Source organism: Sceloporus undulatus, chromosome 2 (genome assembly GCF_019175285.1).
Source record: "Sceloporus undulatus isolate JIND9_A2432 ecotype Alabama chromosome 2, SceUnd_v1.1, whole genome shotgun sequence".
NCBI classification, from domain to species: Eukaryota; Metazoa; Chordata; class Lepidosauria; order Squamata; family Phrynosomatidae; genus Sceloporus; species Sceloporus undulatus.
The window spans coordinates 162,280,290-162,297,019 of NC_056523.1; the positions used below are offsets into that span (position 1 = coordinate 162,280,290).

At 40.1% G+C, this 16,730-nt stretch overlaps 1 protein-coding gene across 1 annotated transcript in view; it reads right to left on the bottom strand.

Annotated features, from left to right (window-relative positions):
- The window catches only part of ANKFN1 (ankyrin repeat and fibronectin type III domain containing 1), a 133,514-nt gene extending 118,819 nt beyond the window's left edge, over nt 1–14,695 (bottom strand). The window contains exons 1-2 of the mRNA XM_042453477.1: nt 14,510–14,695; nt 2,770–2,980 (exon numbers count right to left, since the gene is read on the bottom strand). Of these exons, the coding sequence (XP_042309411.1) occupies nt 2,770–2,980; nt 14,510–14,695 (397 nt within the window). The remainder of the gene's footprint in view (nt 1–2,769; nt 2,981–14,509) is intronic.
- Between the last annotated feature and the right edge of the window lie 2,035 nt (nt 14,696–16,730).

Consider the following 16,730-nt stretch of genomic DNA (forward strand, 5'->3'; position numbering starts at 1 on the left):
GATTCTGAAGGCCCAGCAAAAAAGTCGTGGCGGCAGAGAGAAATAGACACCCTCACATACACACGCAGCCCAGTGGAAAAAAATCGGCAATATTAGTAGCCTCAAGGTGCAATTTCCTGGAGCTCAGAGATTGACAGGTCACTACTAAATGTTGTTAATTTAACTAACTCCAAATTAATGGCAGAGTCTGCTGGGTCTGAACCCCTGAAAACACAGTTTCATTATGGCCTTGCTGGGAAAGGCCTAAATATAGGCATTGACAGTTTCGAGCAAAATCCGTAGGCTTCAGTGTATTTTTAGCCACAGGTAAGGCGTCAGAATTTGTGTCATGGCTTAAAGCGTGATTAATGGACTCGGCAAATCATTTGCTCTGCTCTTGCAAACAAACAAACAACGAGGGGGGAAAATGCAGTGAGACAGTCCTATGAAAGAAGACAAAGGACAGTTTCATAACCCACTCTAAGTACTCTCAGTGTATTAGTCTACTGCTGATATTGGACAGGGCTTGGCTTTCGTTGAAGCCAGCATGGCACAACACACACAGCCACACACACATGCACACACAAAATACAAGGATTCAATTTGTTGCTGGCTGTCAATTTTTAACCTCCCAACTAGAGCTCAACTGAATTCACTTGGTTTTCATTAGGATCGTGCAAAAGCAAAAACAGTCCCAAAGCTCTGCATTGTGGATTTATTTATTTGTTGACTTGTTTATTGTCCACTAGCTCAATTTGTTGTATGGACTGGTGCTATCAAAGACAAATAACCCTACAGCCATCAGCAATTGTTTTTGAGTTTCACAGCCCATTCAATTCTCATAATGGTTAACAGAACAAATTGATATTATTTAATAGGTAAGTGGTGCCAAGAGAGGGCTAGGTGCTGCCCAAGGAAGTTCTCAATGGTAGACAAGTCTTCTTGTGAAATTCTTGCAGAACATCCACTCTTTGTGTGGAGGAGGACACATATATACCTACACAGATATATAAATGCATATATGTACTTCTGGAAGAAAAGCAACATGCATAGGAGTCTCAGGCCTGGTACAGATGGGCACAAACTGCTGGCTTGTGGGTGGAGTCACAGTGCAGTGTCTGCACGCTCAACAGCATGACTCCACCCCGTCATGCCATGATGCCGCACAGTGTTCTAGATGGTGCGTGGCATCATGGCGTGACCCTGGGGCTGGATCTAGATGATGCAGTGCCAAAAGGCTGTCAGAAAGCTGCACCGCTGCGGCTGTGGAGCCTTTTAGAGGGTGCAAAAAGGAACTGCATTTTGCGGCTCCTTTTTTCGCCCTCTGGAAGATGGATCAGGGCCGTGGCGCATGGTGGCTGAGGCTCTGATCCAGCTAGTAAAGGGGCAGCTGCATGTAACCCCTTAGGGGCTATTTGTACAAACCCTCAGTTGGAAAGGTTTTGAAAGTATGCCTCACTGAAACAAAACTACTGTAAGTTGCAGACAGGATTTTTGCCTAAACTTTAGAGACTTCACAGAATCCATTTTTTAAATTTTAAAATTTCTTCTTGAAGGAAACAATGTGTAAATTTAGCAATTTTGTTCCGCACAGGTTTTTAAAAGTTATTCACAATTTGGTATGTAGGGGCTGAACAGACAGGCCAAAATAAAGCTGTTTCGGGTCACTTTGGAGTCCTTAGGACTGGAGCGTGGCTTTGACATGGCTTCCAGCCTCTTGGGACGCATGCGTCATTTAAACAACATACCTCCAAAGTGACCCAAAGCAGCTTTATTTTGGCCTGTTTGTTCGGGCCCTTAGTCTGTAAAAGAAATTTTATTTTCTGTGTGGAAGAAAAAGCTGTTTCCTGCACAGAAAATGCTGCTTTAATATTTCTATGCCTTCAGGATCTTCAATGTTGCCCAATTTCATGACTCTGCTAATTTTACTTTTGTGAAGCATTTATGTAATTACTAATCTGGATATTTCCACAGCACCCAGATAGAAGCAAGGGAATCTTACCAGCAGCCATACTTTAACACTATCCTAATTTGTAATACAGTGGGCCTGCCATATTGGCATGCTAGCCATTTGCAGACTCAAGTGTCCACAGATTGCCCTGCTCCATTATTGTCAATGGTGGTGCATGCATGGAGGAGTCTGCACGGACAAACCAAGTCCAGTTCCTCAAAGTGGTCTACCAGTTAGCCATGAAAAGTACATATTTTCCCTCTGTTATACTCTCTTTAGGGGGAAAGCTGTGAAACCACACAAGCCCATCTCTCTCTGTCAAATACAGGGGTGGGTAACTTCTCCAGGATCACAGAAGTGCCTCCCTATACAACTGGGCCTGGGAAGGCTGCATCTTTCCCTCATGCCTCCACATCTATTTTATGTTATTTTATTACTCAAAATACCCTCAACTCCATGGAGGGCAATTTCACCAGTGTTTGTTTCAATCCTAGGAAGAAACTCGTTTCAAAACTGGGAGTGGCCTTATCAGTTCATGGGGGCAGGAACCTGGTGAAATTGCCCTCCTACACATAGGCTGTAGAGGGCGGGTGTGTGTGTGTGTTTGTTTAAATTTTAAGGACAAATGTTGGTGTGTAGGTACACTGGGTCCCCTAAAGGCTGCATATGGGACATGGGCCTCATTTTTCTCACCTTTTGCCAAACACTTTCACTTGTTAGCCTTTCTCAAATGCAAGGAATTGTGCTCTCTGTTCCATGTATCTTGGGAGCTCTTTCCCATTATATTTTACAGGGTTTTCTGTACAATTCGGCAAAAATTTGCATTCGGCTCTACTTACAATGTGGACTTTCCTTTGCCCCAACTTTCAAAAGGAGCTTCGCAATAGGCACATTATTTGTCAGGATAGCAATGTCCAGTGCAGTTAATCCTTCACTATTAGGAGTGTTAAGATCCAGTTCCTCAGGCGTGTATTGATAGAGGAGAATCTGGACAGTATCCATGTCCTGCTGTTCCACGGCCTCCAGCATAGCTTCACAGCACTGGAAGTTCTGTTCATCAATAAGAAAATAAATAAGGAAACTGTCAAAATAACTATCTGTTCTGGGCCCTTCCATACTTCTATTTTTAGAAACCACCTATTCTATGAATTAAAGTATAGTCACTAGCTGTGCTCCAGCATCTCAACCATTTCCACCCACTCATCCAACCAACTTCCCACCACCATTTTGAGTGCCTCTTGGAAGCTAATTAAACAACTGTCATGTTCTGTTATATTTGTATTTGGTGTAGATTCTTCTTGCGATTTTATATCTTTCATAACAACTTCTGAAAGCTTGGGAAAAGGTGGTTAGCATTTTGAATAAACAAAACCTGGATAACATTTCTTTGTTCCTGACAGAGGAAGCCGCAGGGTGTGGGGAAATGCAGAATGTAAGAATGTCGGCACAATTGATGTTTGATCCCTTAACTATATGCTATGGAGGGGGAGAACTGGATGTTTGGAGACTGCTTCCAGGTGCAGAAGCATGCTTCTCATTCAGTGAAGTTGTATTTTTGAATCAGAACCAGCCCCACCATTAGTCAGAGTAAGGTAATTGAATCAGACTACTGAATGTAGTGAAAAGGAAGCTAATAGGTAATCACTTAAATAACGATTGCTCTATTTTTACTGCCAATGAGAAGAATAGGCTGTCAAACAATTTTCTGGCTCAGTCTCAGTCCCATCACTATCACAAGCATGGTTGGTGGGGACACGAGAGAGGACCTTCCTGGTGGCTGTCTCTGCACTCTGGAACTCCCTTCCCAGGGAGGCCAGAATGGCCCCTTCCTTGTTGTTCTATGAGCAGGTTTAAACTTTTTTATTCAGACAGGCTTTTAAGTTATTAAACAACAGAATGGGGGTGTTGTATTGTTTTAACTGTACTGTTTTTAATCACTTTTATCTTTTTAAATTGGATTGTATTCTTTTAATGTATGATGTGTTTTAATACTGCAACTGTTTAATTCTATTTTAATGCTTACTTTTTGTGTATTTTAAATTGTATTGTTCTTTGTAATGACTTTGAGTCACAATTTTGGGGGGAAAGCTGGATATAATAATAATAATAACAGAACTGAATTTCTGCAAGTGTTGCTTGCCAGGCAAAGAAGTCCTGCTGAAATTCCCTCTTCTACACAACTGTTAAAGATGTAGAAGCCCTGTCCCTTATTTCCTGGCAAGAAATGGCAATATCATATGAATTCTGAAATGTCAATTGTGTGTCTTAGCTTTGCCACACTATTGGCCTCATATTAGTACATGCTGCATACCCCATGCTATATTTGGGTGAAAAATGAGCTCCTTACTTTCCCCAGGTCCTCTGCACTTCCTCTTGCACCAAGAGACAAAGGAGGTCTCCTTCCACTGAAATAGTAAGCCAGTTGTCTCTGCCTACCCCCTGCCATGCTTTCAGCCACCCTCTCTGTCTGTTCACTCCTGAGTTGTGCTGATCCAGTTGCTGCTTTTGTAATCCTGAACCAGCAACCAGTCCAGAATCCCATTGTTGTTTCCCAAAAAAAGCCATCAAGTTTTTTGTTACCTCACAAGGCAGCACATTCCCCAGAAGCTAGTTTTCCGTTATGGTCCCCAAAACCTAGCCTCTGTGCACACAGTATGCATGCAGTTGTTCCAGGCTGTGTTTGGTGTTGCTCTCAGACCTCAGTCTGAGCCACTCATACTTTTCATGGTCTGCTCTTTGGACAGGGAAATATTACCTCTTTAAACCCCTCAAAATCCGTTATCCAGTTTCCACATTTTCATTTCGGTTAGCTCAGAATGCTGTGTCTGTTTGAATTGTTATTGTGTGGGTGTGACTCTGCATTTTACTAAATGAAACCTTCTTAATTCACCCAGACCTGGAATCCTCCTCAGTCATTGCCAGTATACACAGATGCCAACAGTCCTAAAGGTTATGCAGCCTCATGCAAGCTTGAGCTAATTTCCCCAACAATCAAAGTGACACTAATAGTCGGTGGGGACCCCCTGCCCCCCAACTTTCTTTGGGTAACACTCAGCTGTAGCCAATTGGAATCTTTTCTACATTTCCTTGCAAAATCCATTTTTAAAAATTGCGATTTCTTGATGATATGCCCAAATGACTACAAGAAAGCCTTACTTCAGGTTCTGTTATTCACTTTGAAATAAACATACTTAGGCAGTTCTAAGCAGTTCGTTCTTGTAAGTAAATTTGATCTAGTTTTGTGGGTTGGTGAAACTAAGGAACAGCTGAAATCTCCCAAGTTTGTACTGAAATGGCTGAAAGACTATAATCAATAATTTTCCCTCTTAGAGGAAGGAAGAGTTGTTGAAATTCATGGTAAAACTATATGTGACATTCCATACTCCTCCAAATTGGTTCTGGAGAACTGTGCATTCTTGTGATTTAGATCTTGGAGTCTGCTGGTTTGTACTGTCTCCACATTCTACCATGGAATGGGAGAGGGGGGCTATTTGAGGCAATTTTTTGGTTCTGCACTACAACATTTCCAAAAGGTTTTAAAAACTGGAGCAGAGTTTTCTGAGGTGGACCTGTGGTTTGAAGGGCATGTTTTCTCTCCCTCTCACCCTGGCCTTAGAGTTACAACAGTGTTATAGTGCAAAGATGTCATTTCACTTATGCACTATAACTATAAGGGGAAAAAAATAAAAGTAAAGGAGGAGAAGGATTTGTTTTTGTTCAGGTCCTCCTCCTCCTCCTCCTCCTCTCAAGGGTAAGAATAAAATGTTGCAGCTGGTGCTGGAAATTGTCAGAAAATAGTCCCGGACAAAAGAAGTATCATTTGGATAGTTTAAACCCTTTCTCCTTTTGAGAAGTACAGCCTCAAATACCACAGTCTCCCAATAGGATGAAAGAAAAAGCCAAATCTCACCTCCTTCCTTTTTCTGATAATAATTAATCAGGTCCTGCAACTGATGCAATTCACTTTTTTTAAAAGCCTGCATATTACATTTAAAGGTGCATTTAATATTAGATGTAGTTTAATCCTTGTATAGAAAAAATGTAGTATGGAGACATTAGCTATAGCAAATTAAAATAAATATTCTCTCTGTGCTGATGCATTTTGCAAATTTCCCCCTGGATGTTCTATAAAGAGACAGTGGAGTACACAACGAAAAGTATTTCAATTTTGTTGGTGTAATGCAGGATTGTAGTAATTTTCAAAAAAGAAAGGCACCCCCCCTCCCCAAGATTATCTTACTTATTCTGACCTATTTTAGGTCTTATTTGGGATAGACACACCAATCTAACCACTCCATCTAATAATTAATCAATAAATATATTGTACGCCTTGGCAGAAAGCCATATATAAATATGTAAATTTATATGTAAAATATTCCTGAGGTCATTGGTGTGGTCTCATAGCTCCAGAGCAATCAGAAGATATACAAATATTGGACCATTGGACCATGGGGACAGATGGACAATCTGCAAAACATTTATTGCTTTCCATCTTCTGCACAGCTAACTATTCAGGGCTAATTATTCAAAGGAACCATCATACCTCCCTTTTCACAACATTTTAAGTCTATGAGATGTGCAGAAAAAGACAAGCCACAGGAAACAAAGAAGCACATCATCTCCTAATTGAATGGGAGAGAAGCAGGTGCAGCAATATAATATGGCCTGTAGGTTTTTGTTTACAAGAACATCCTTCTAATGCTCTGCAGTGGTGGGGTCTGGCCAAGTTCCTCAGAATTCCTTTTCAGAGTCCCTTTGTGATCATTAGCAACCAGCGCTCTTCTAACCAGAAGAAAAGAGTGAGGAAAAATGGATGAAAAGTAAGACCCAGTTGAGCATTTTGGAAACACTGTGGGAAGTATGTGACAATATTCTGAGCTGAAAAATGAGAGCTGCTGTAGACAACACAGAGCAGATAATTGCCTCACACAAGCTGTTGCATTGGTTTGTGTGGGTAGGGTGGTTTGGTCATTTGTGCTCCCCATTCTAAAGACTAACAACACGAGAGCAAGAGACTCTATATGTCTATCCCTTGGAGTGGGAAGAAAAGAGTGGATGACTTTTGTCTAGCAAAGAGAGGACAAAGTGACACAATGAATTTCATGACACTGTTATTGTCTGTTATCAACGAAGCAGCTTTCTTTGGGAATGTTTTGTGTTGTAGATTTTTTAAAAAAAAAATGGTGGGTATCAAATGTCAGGTGCTGTAGGCTATATTTCAAAGGAAAAGGAAGTGGCAAAGCCTCATTTGAGTATTTCTCACCAAAGAAAACCCTATGAAATTAATGGGGTCTCCATAAGTCACCAGGCGATGTGAAGGCACATACACACAAACATTATGCAGACATAGAATTTGGGAGAGAAAGTTCCAATTAGGGAGATCAAGAGATACTGTTTGGTGTATTACAGAAATGGGGTGAGATCTATTTCCAGAACAGGGGTGAGATCTAAAAAGGAGGAGAGAATAAATATGCATGAACCTGACCAATTTCCAGTGTCACTAGTCTTAGGAAACAATTTGGGCTGCCTTCAGTATATTCCTGATGTTTCACATGGGGAAAACCTCCAAATTTGGTTTTAAACTTCACTTTGGGGATGGTCAGACCTCCTCCCCACTATTAGTCATACTTCACAGGGGTAAGCCATGCTAGACTCCTGAAGCAAAACAACCAAATGGATAGGCAAAACATACTGTCTGTCACTCCTTGTTCATTTTGTTAGAAGCATGAATGCTTATGCCACCATAACAATATGTCTCTCAGTTTTTAAGATAACACAGAAAACTATTTATTTGCTTGCTTGTTTTTTATCTTATCTTATGCTAGTTTTATGGACACTCTTAGGTTTTCCATGTATAAATCTACATATTTCTTCTATGGAGGAATCCATTTTGCTCTAGGTTAAATTTTGGGGCAATGCAAGACAGTATAATGGCTGGATTTTCTTCCTCATAGTGGCATTACTCATCGTCTCAAATGGTGAGTCAATTGCTCATTTCCTAATAGGTGAGGTGCCTACAAAGTTAGGCATATAAGTCTCCAGACTCTCATCATCATCTCACAGAATGGAGCTGTATAACTGTGAAGAACTGTGTCACTGAAAGATTGGGAAGCATTTTAAAACATCGTCCCCCACCCAACTTGAATGCTGGAAACTCATTTTGATTGTAATGTGGCCTCATTTAAGTAAGCATCAGATCCAGAATGGAAATCAATCTTCATAGATTTCAACATGCCATACTGAACAGATGGCATGCACAAAAATGGCTGGTAAAAGGCCATCAACAATCTAGTGCTGGGGACTATCTTATCACACAGGTAAGGCTGATGCCTGTTTCCCCATGAGCTGATTTAGGCCATATAGTAACTTTAAAGTTGTCTCTTGTGATCAACAGAGACATAAAGACATTGCTTATTTCAATAAGCTGATTTAAATTGCCACTGAGCAATTTTCAAAACACAGCTGTGTTAGTCTTTGGGGATTATTGCACTGCTGAAGAACGTGTCTTACCGCTGCTGAGTTGAAGCTTCATTTGGACTGTACCCTGGTGTTATCGCACAGCTTTTCTCCCCAAAACCGTCATCTAGGTACAACCCGGCTCCAATGTGGGTTCCTGAATTTGCTTTGGCAGCCATTTTTCAAAGTCGGGAGCTTTCCATTTTGGATCTGATGCTTACTTAAATGAAGACACATTATAATTAAAATGATTGTTTCAGTATAAAGGGGGTAGTGCTGGAAAGAGGAATCTTGTAGTACTATTAAAACTAACCAATTTATTTCAACATAAGCTTTCATGGATTACAACCACAGAGGATTTGTTAGCATTCTATGTGAGCATTGTTAAAACCCCTCAAGGGTTTATAAGGAATCACAATAAATGTTTACAAGTCCTTCATCATTTTCAAGGTAAACAGATAAGTGTTTGGTGCATTTTCTTACTTGATATGTACTCATCAAGAAATGAAGGTGGCTTGTCAAGTTGTAAAAAGGGTAGAGCAGCTTACTAAACAGCCTGGCAAAGCTTAGGAAAATTACTTTTTTTTTTTTTTACAATAACTACCAGATTTGTTAAATAACATGGCCACTAGTTAAAGTAGGTGGGGTATTCTGGCAGTTGTAACCCCCAAAAGTAACCTTTCTAAGGTGTTAGGGCAGATGCAAATGCAGCATAATGGGGTATCTGAAGCTCAAGCATTCAAGTCAGACTTTCCATAGAGATACTCTTAGCATCCTCAATTATGTATCAGTACAAGGCGGGGGGGATGCAGCACTATAAAAAGCATACAAGAGACAGATTGGCATACAATTTGTGTATGCTGATTTATATTTATATGTGCAAAGCTAGAAATGATTACTGTCATTTAAATAGCAATACAATACATTTCATCACATGGGAGGGGGAAATTGTTCACTTTGCTGCCCAGGTGCCAACTGTTTGCTGAACAACAACAAAAGCCCCCTCCTGCTCTGCATTCTCATCTTTCAACTGGATTTGGTCCTGGATAGTCCCTCAAACAGAAGATTCCTTGTTGTTGTTGTTGTCATTGTTGTTGTTATCTATAAAGCTGCTGAACAGTATTCTCGAAATAGGTTCAGGACTTTGGATAGCTATTTGAAAAGTCGGCATTAAACCTGGAAAGGATTCATTGCCCCACTGACATGGAGCCAGTCTCTACCTCTCTAAATGGTGTAAATACTGGGCAGAACTTGGAAATGTTACTAGCTATGTATCTGTAGAATGTATCTATGTATCTTTGGGGCAATAGAGACTTTCTCTTGGTCTTACCATCACCACAGGCACATTTGGCACAGGGGACAGCTATCTTGGTGGCTGCTCCTAAACTGTGGAACTTCCTCCCACAGGAGGTTCAGCTGTCCCCGACCACCAGTCCCACTCATAAGCAAAGACCTTTTTATTCAGATGCGACTTCAGCTTATAAATTATGTGGCAAAAGGGGCTTTTAAAGAGTTTTTTTTTATCCTTTCAATGTTTTAAATTGCTTCAATTTTGTGTTTTTAAGTGAGCTGTTGTTTAATTGTTTAACTTTTATATAAATAATTGTTTAACTCTACCTGTATGTAAATGCTTTTAAGCCACCTTGGATCCTGTACAAGGGGAAAGTTGAGTTATTAAACAAACCCACAAAGAAATGGCACATTGCAAAATGTAGCATAATAATTGGGAACATTTATATTATTGGTGTAATGAGGAAAAATTTTAGTTACCACAAATATTTTTGTGGTACCTTAAAGACTAACATATTTTATCTGGCATATACATTTGTTGACTGCAGCTCACTTCAGCAGATAAGATTGCATCTGATGAAGTGGATGGCAGTCCATGAAAGCATATACCAAATAAAGCATGTTAGTCTTTCAAGTGCTACAAGCCTGCTGTTTTGGCTGCAGCAGGTTAAAATGACTACTCCCCATATGTTATTTAAAAAAATCATTTTTTAATAATTTTAGAGGCATTTTGTCCACACGGCTTCCAGTTTCATGTGTTGCATTTCAGTATATTTTGAAAGAAATTGTAACCAATAGCAAGTACATTTCTATACCACTTAGCAGTGAACTAGCACTCCCTAAGTGGTTTACAATGTGCAAGCCAATTAACCCCAACAAGCTGGGTACTCATTTTATCGACCTACGAAGTGATGGAAGGCTGAGTGGGCCTTGAAGCCCTCCTCTAGAATCAAACTTACAATATTGTGGCTGCAGTACCAGCATTTAACCACTGCGCCACCAGGGCCCCTTGTCAATGACATAGATGTCATTGGGAATATAAATCACCCCATCTCTAATCACAGCCAGGTCTTTCACTTTAGACATGGAGAGTAGTAAAGGAAGAGGAAAAATAGGTTTCTGTCTCCACATGGGCCTTTTTGCTTTTTGTCCCACCCACACAAGGTCAAAGGTGACCAAAAATCTTAACCTATGATGATCCTTTTCCAGGATCGAAAGCAATTAAATGTTTGGCTATTCTTTTGTGGTTAGAATTGTACCACATAATACATCTTTAAACAGTTTGGGCAGAAAGCAATAATATGATTGACAGACACGGCCTACCACAATGCTCCTAATACTTCCTGAAAATGTCAGAATGGACCATGAGCTATCATTAAGTATCACTTTTGGTGAATCTCACAGAACGTACTTCTCTGTAGAACACTGAGGCTAGTAGCTTTTATGAGAACAGAACTGAACTGACATCACATCAACTCTACATGATAAAACTCAACTTGAAACAAGGCAGAATAAAAGCCTAGTTCCACACACCTTCAAATCAAAGGTGGGAAATCAATCATATAGTCAGTTTTTTTCCTTCAAACGCCCCTCTTCTCACAGAAAATTCTAAACTAGCCATCTATTGGTTTTGTAGATACAGGCTCCCCACCCACCAGACTGGGTATCATATTATCACTTCATCCAGAGTTCATGAATATTACACCAAAGCAATTAATGGTCTTTCTATAAAAAGAAAGTATGATAGATGCACAGCATAGCAGGACAAAAATATTTCATATCTTATACGAAAACTGGGTATTTTATAGCTTTTATCCAAATACCCATGGAGACAAATCAGAGTAATTATTGGATATGATATTTTTAAAACAAAGGGATGTAAATCTTTTCTTACTTTGTTTTCATGCTTCAAACATTTTCTCCTTGCAAGGCAGGATGAAAATAGTGTTCATGCATTTTACAATGATTTTTGGCATTTGTGGACCTTGTTTGTGAAAATTTCACAAAGTATTTTTTGTGCAAAACATTGGTTTTCTTGTGCAAAATAAAATGTCACCTCCCTTTTCTGTATTGATGATAGGGAAAAAAGAACAGTTATTTTCACTGTGGCCTCTGGGTGAAGAATCTCATGACTATTTTCCCCACACCACACCACACCACACCACAGAGATGTATCATATTCTCAAAACATCTTTTCTTATTGAACATAAGGAAATCTGTGAGTATTCTTTACATCTGTATTGTCAAAAATGAGAAAAGGAGATGTTACGCATTTGTTTGTTCCAGCAATCCAAGTTGTAACATGAAACTTTCCTGGCATCTGAGTCTGCTGCCACATTGCAGAATTGATGCAGTCTGATGCCGCTTTAACTGTCATGGTTCCATCCCATGGAATCCTCAGATTTGTAGTTTCTGGTGGCATTAGAGCTCTCTGAGATAGAAGGCTAAATATCTCACACAACTATAAATCCTAGAATTCCATAGCATTGAGCCATGGCAGTTAAAGTGGTGTCAAACAACATCAGTTCTGCATTGTAGATGTGGCCTATGTGTCATCTAACACACTTAAGTCTTTGCCTCTTTCCCCATTTTTCCTCTTACTATACATAGACCTTATCACTTGCCCCCTTTTCTCAACCTCCATTCTACCTTTTGTAACTTCTTGCCTGGTGAAGAGCTTTCAAAAACTTTCCCCAGTACGTGCAATACTTGCAGGTGCAAATTTTGTTCAATGCTAATAATGATATTGCCTGTCCATTAGTTGGAGGTTATACCCTATAAATTCAATCTAGCTGAATTTTGACTGGGCATGACCATTGATTTGTTGGTTTTATTGCTGTTATTGTTATGGACCTCTAAATTGAATCTGGCTGTATCTACACTTCAGAATTAATGCAGTTTGACACCACTTTAACTGCCATGGCTCAAGACTATGGAATTCTGGGATTTATAATTTTGTGAGATATCTAGCCTTCCCTGTCAGAGAGCACTGGTGCCACAACAAATTATGAATCCCAAGATTCCATAGAATAGAACCATGACAGTTAAAGCCATGTCAAACAGCATTAATTTGTAGTGTGGCAACAGCCTCTGATTGATAGTGAACCTGTCACAGGATTTTCTTGTTAAGATTTGTTTAGAGTAGGACCATTGCCTTCCTCTGAGGCTGAGAGAATGTGACTTCTTGCCTTTGCCATTTTTCTCCCTGTGTCCTGCCTCAAATATGCATCATGAAGCTATCCATCATGGTTTTATCACTCAAAATAGGTGGAATGATTTAGTACAGACAGAAATACTGTCTTAGCATAACTGTTTGCAGAGGTATAGAGAATCTGGACTGAATAAGAAGCTGTCCAAACTTTGAATCAGACCAGCCTTTCTGGGTCCCAGTCCATCATCCTACCACTGCTCAGTTGACGTTGTCTTCAGCATGTCATTATATTCAGTCTTCTTTAAAAGTATATTTCCAAGCTTTGAAAATCTGCACATTTGGAGTAACTATCCAGATTTAAAACAATAACAACAAAAGCAGCAGCAGCAGTTTATCATCTCATTTAAGAGTAATCCTATCATCTAGATTTTCTAGGTACATAACTGTCCAGTCAACCTAACATTTCTTTACTCACATAGTAGTAGTGCTTTTTCTTTATACTACCAAAAGGAGAGTGAAAGTCTTAGAAATCCCAAGGAATTTTAAATTAGCCCAGAGTATGTTTCAGAGTAGACAGTGTACCCAGACCTGTCAACAAATCAGCTACAAGGAATCAACAAACTGATTCCTGGAATAGAAAATCAAACCAAAATGTCATCTCTCTTTTCATTGGGTAAAATGGGGCATAATCTGTTCCAGGAGATTCTCCTCAAGCCTAGTTGAAATATAAAGAAATATTTCATTTCAGTGGGGCTCAAAGATGATTTCCTAGTGGAATTTTGCCTTTTCTACTGAATGTCAACCATAGGCTCTGACATCCTGTGGTCTATGGTGGTGATGCTCATAGGTGTTATTATCTGGTGAAAACATCTCTTTGATGATGATAACAAAAATGTTTATTTGAATATACCTAACAGATTTAGTAAATACCAAGCTAAATTTCACTTCAGCTTCAGCATGCCTGGCTTCCCCCAGGCCATTCAGACCCTCAAGAGTTGGCCATGTCTGCTGACTGCTGCTTCCATCCATGAACAATTCAGCATCTCAAGCCCTATTCAGGCACTTACAAGAAATGGCAAGGCTAAACGTGGAGACATACTGCAATGAGGCATGGACAAGACATATTCCCATAATCTCCTTCCACTTCATTCTATTCTGCTCCATGACAGTGGCTGATAGCACAGTCCTCTATGCCACCCCACCCAAAAAGATGTAGAAGTCCCCTCCAGATGTTTCTGCAAAAGACACAGATAGAGACAGTATGTGCAGGGAAGTTGGAGACAAGGCTGCATTATGCAGGATCTATGCTGGCTGGAGGTTAAGTGTTGTATTCCAAAATCTGGAAGGCACTACTTTAGGGAAGGTTGGTCTTCTTCTTCCATCTGTCCATTTACCCAGCTATGGTCCCTTTACTACAGACAACAAAAGAAATTTTGCCCTCAGGAGTGGTCCTTCATATTTTTATATGCATGCATAGGTTCTTGGCTCATCATCATATTCTCTCCATCACTTTTTGAAGATGAAATAGAGATTCAAAGATCTACACATGAAGGAAAATATAATGGGAAAGAATGAGAACAGCTGGAGATGGGCATGCAAAATGATACATAGTCTAATCTTAGAGAGATGTATGATTAATCTGAACCTCTCCTATATTATCAAATGAAATAAAAAAACATTACCATTGAAGACTTTCGGAGACTGAGACGGTCTGATCTGGCTCTGAAATATGCCTCATCAAAAGATGAGTGACTTCCCTTCAATTTCTCTGACAGATTCCGATAGAGTCGTTTAGCAGCATTGGGAGATGATGGTGGGTTGTTCTTTTTTGTCTGGGTAAGCTGTAGGCTCTGCATTTGCTGGGTCATTTTTCATGTGGTAGTTCCTAAGGAGAAAAAAAGGCACAGCTCTGTTACCAGAACATATGCACTTCATTGGTATACTGGAATTTCACATGAAGTCACAATATTCAACATCTAGAAAAAGAAGGCATTACAAATTTTGCTTTCCTTGAAATACTTGATCTACTTGATCCCCATACTTATTCCAGCCCATCACCATTTGGTCTGACTTTTGTGGCATGGATTTAAAAACAAACCCTGTAATTCATAGTTACTTAATAAGAATAAATTTTAAAATTCATAGCTACAGGTATGTTTCCATTAACAAAATCTCTGATAAAGAAGCTCCTTTCTACCAAATGTTTTGATGCCTGTCCAGGTCCCCCCTTTCCCCTCATCCACTGTCTAATTTAAAGGTTTTCAGCAGTATTGGCACTGGGAGCATGATGGACAACTGGAGAAACACATATTTTCATTGTCAGTATGCAGCAGTGTGTCTGCAGTAAACAATGCAATTAATATTAAGATGAGAAAAAGTAGGATTCTCCTCTAGCTTATCAAAGTATAGGTGTCTGTGCTTGCCTACAACAAAGTAAATAGTAGTTCACCCCAGAATCCCTTACTGAGCATGCATGAAATGCAAAAAGAGGGAACAGATAAGCCTGACATATCAGCTCCTCTAGTTTGTTAATAATAATAATAATAAGAAGAAGAAGTAGAAGAAGAAGAAGAAGAAGAAGAAGAAGAAGAAGAAGAAGAAGAAGAAGAAGAAGAAGAAGGGTGGAAATCAGATAAATGGGTGGCTTGGAATGGCCATTGGCTGCTCCAGCCACAATTGGCCCATGATCAGCCTGGAACCACAGCAACCAGACGCCATGGCCCCAAAGCCGGCTGCTGCTGCTGCAATCCTCAATGGGCTGCTTCAGGCTGCCTTGTGGTGACCTCAGAGTGGCTTTTGCCTGCTCCAGGGGCATGCGATGTCTGCCTGCCCCACCCTCGAAGTGGCCGGAAGCCACATCTTTTGGCTTGTCTGTTTCAGGCCAGAGAGACCATAGATCTACAGGTTTAACCACCAAAACATAAATCATAAGAAAGGTGTGGAAGAAGCTTTCAAGTGCTGTTAAGATGGTTGAAAATATATATATTCTAATTACACAAGGCTTATTTCAGCTGGTTGTTTCACTTCACATGTGTACACTGTTAGTTTTGGATAAAAAGTTTGCTGAAACCTATTAAACTGCTCTTCTTTTTTGTGTTGTAGGAACCTGTCCCTATTCTTTCCAGGTGATCTTTTCCCCTGGTACCAAAGTTTCTGTTAGAGAAGTAATGCTTAGGTACACATCAACTTTGTCAACTGAAGTATACATGTATTTGGCATATCTGGCCTCATTGGCATTGATTTCTCAGATGCATTTGCAAAAGCGGATCAGGAAGAAAGTGCTGGTAAAACTGTGAACATTTTTTTCCTCAGGACAATGTCAGAGAGTAAATGTATAGTGTAACACCATATGTTGAACTCACACCATTTTTTTTTTTTTACACAGGAGGAATGCCAGTCTACAAGAGATGGGCAACTGTGGCAGGTCCAGGAGGCTTTTTATTTCATTTCATTTTGCCCTGAGCCCCTCCAGAGGTTCCATGTTTTGCAAAAACCACCTTGCCACTGCCACCCTTAGAAAAGTTTTCGAAGCCCACTTCTGATTTTGAAGGATATTTTTAAATGTTAAGCAATGCAGGAAGGGCTTGCAACCAATTTAAAAGGGGAACTGCTGTCCTGGATGCTTCCTGGAGAGGGAGGTCACCTTCTTTAGGCCAAAAAAGTGGTGGGCCAAGGAGTTGGTAGAGGACAGTGGGTGCAAGAACAGCCTTGGGGAGCCACACTCTGACCACTTCTGTTGTATACAGTGTGTATATCAAACCAAAGTCATAAACATGGACACTGGAGGGGAAAACACATAGGAAAAAATAAATTAAGCAGTCTTTTTGGGGGGGGGGAGGGGGGACCCTTCATACCGAAAAATATTTAACTAAGAATTTTCATCTTCCACATTTGGTCCAGTTG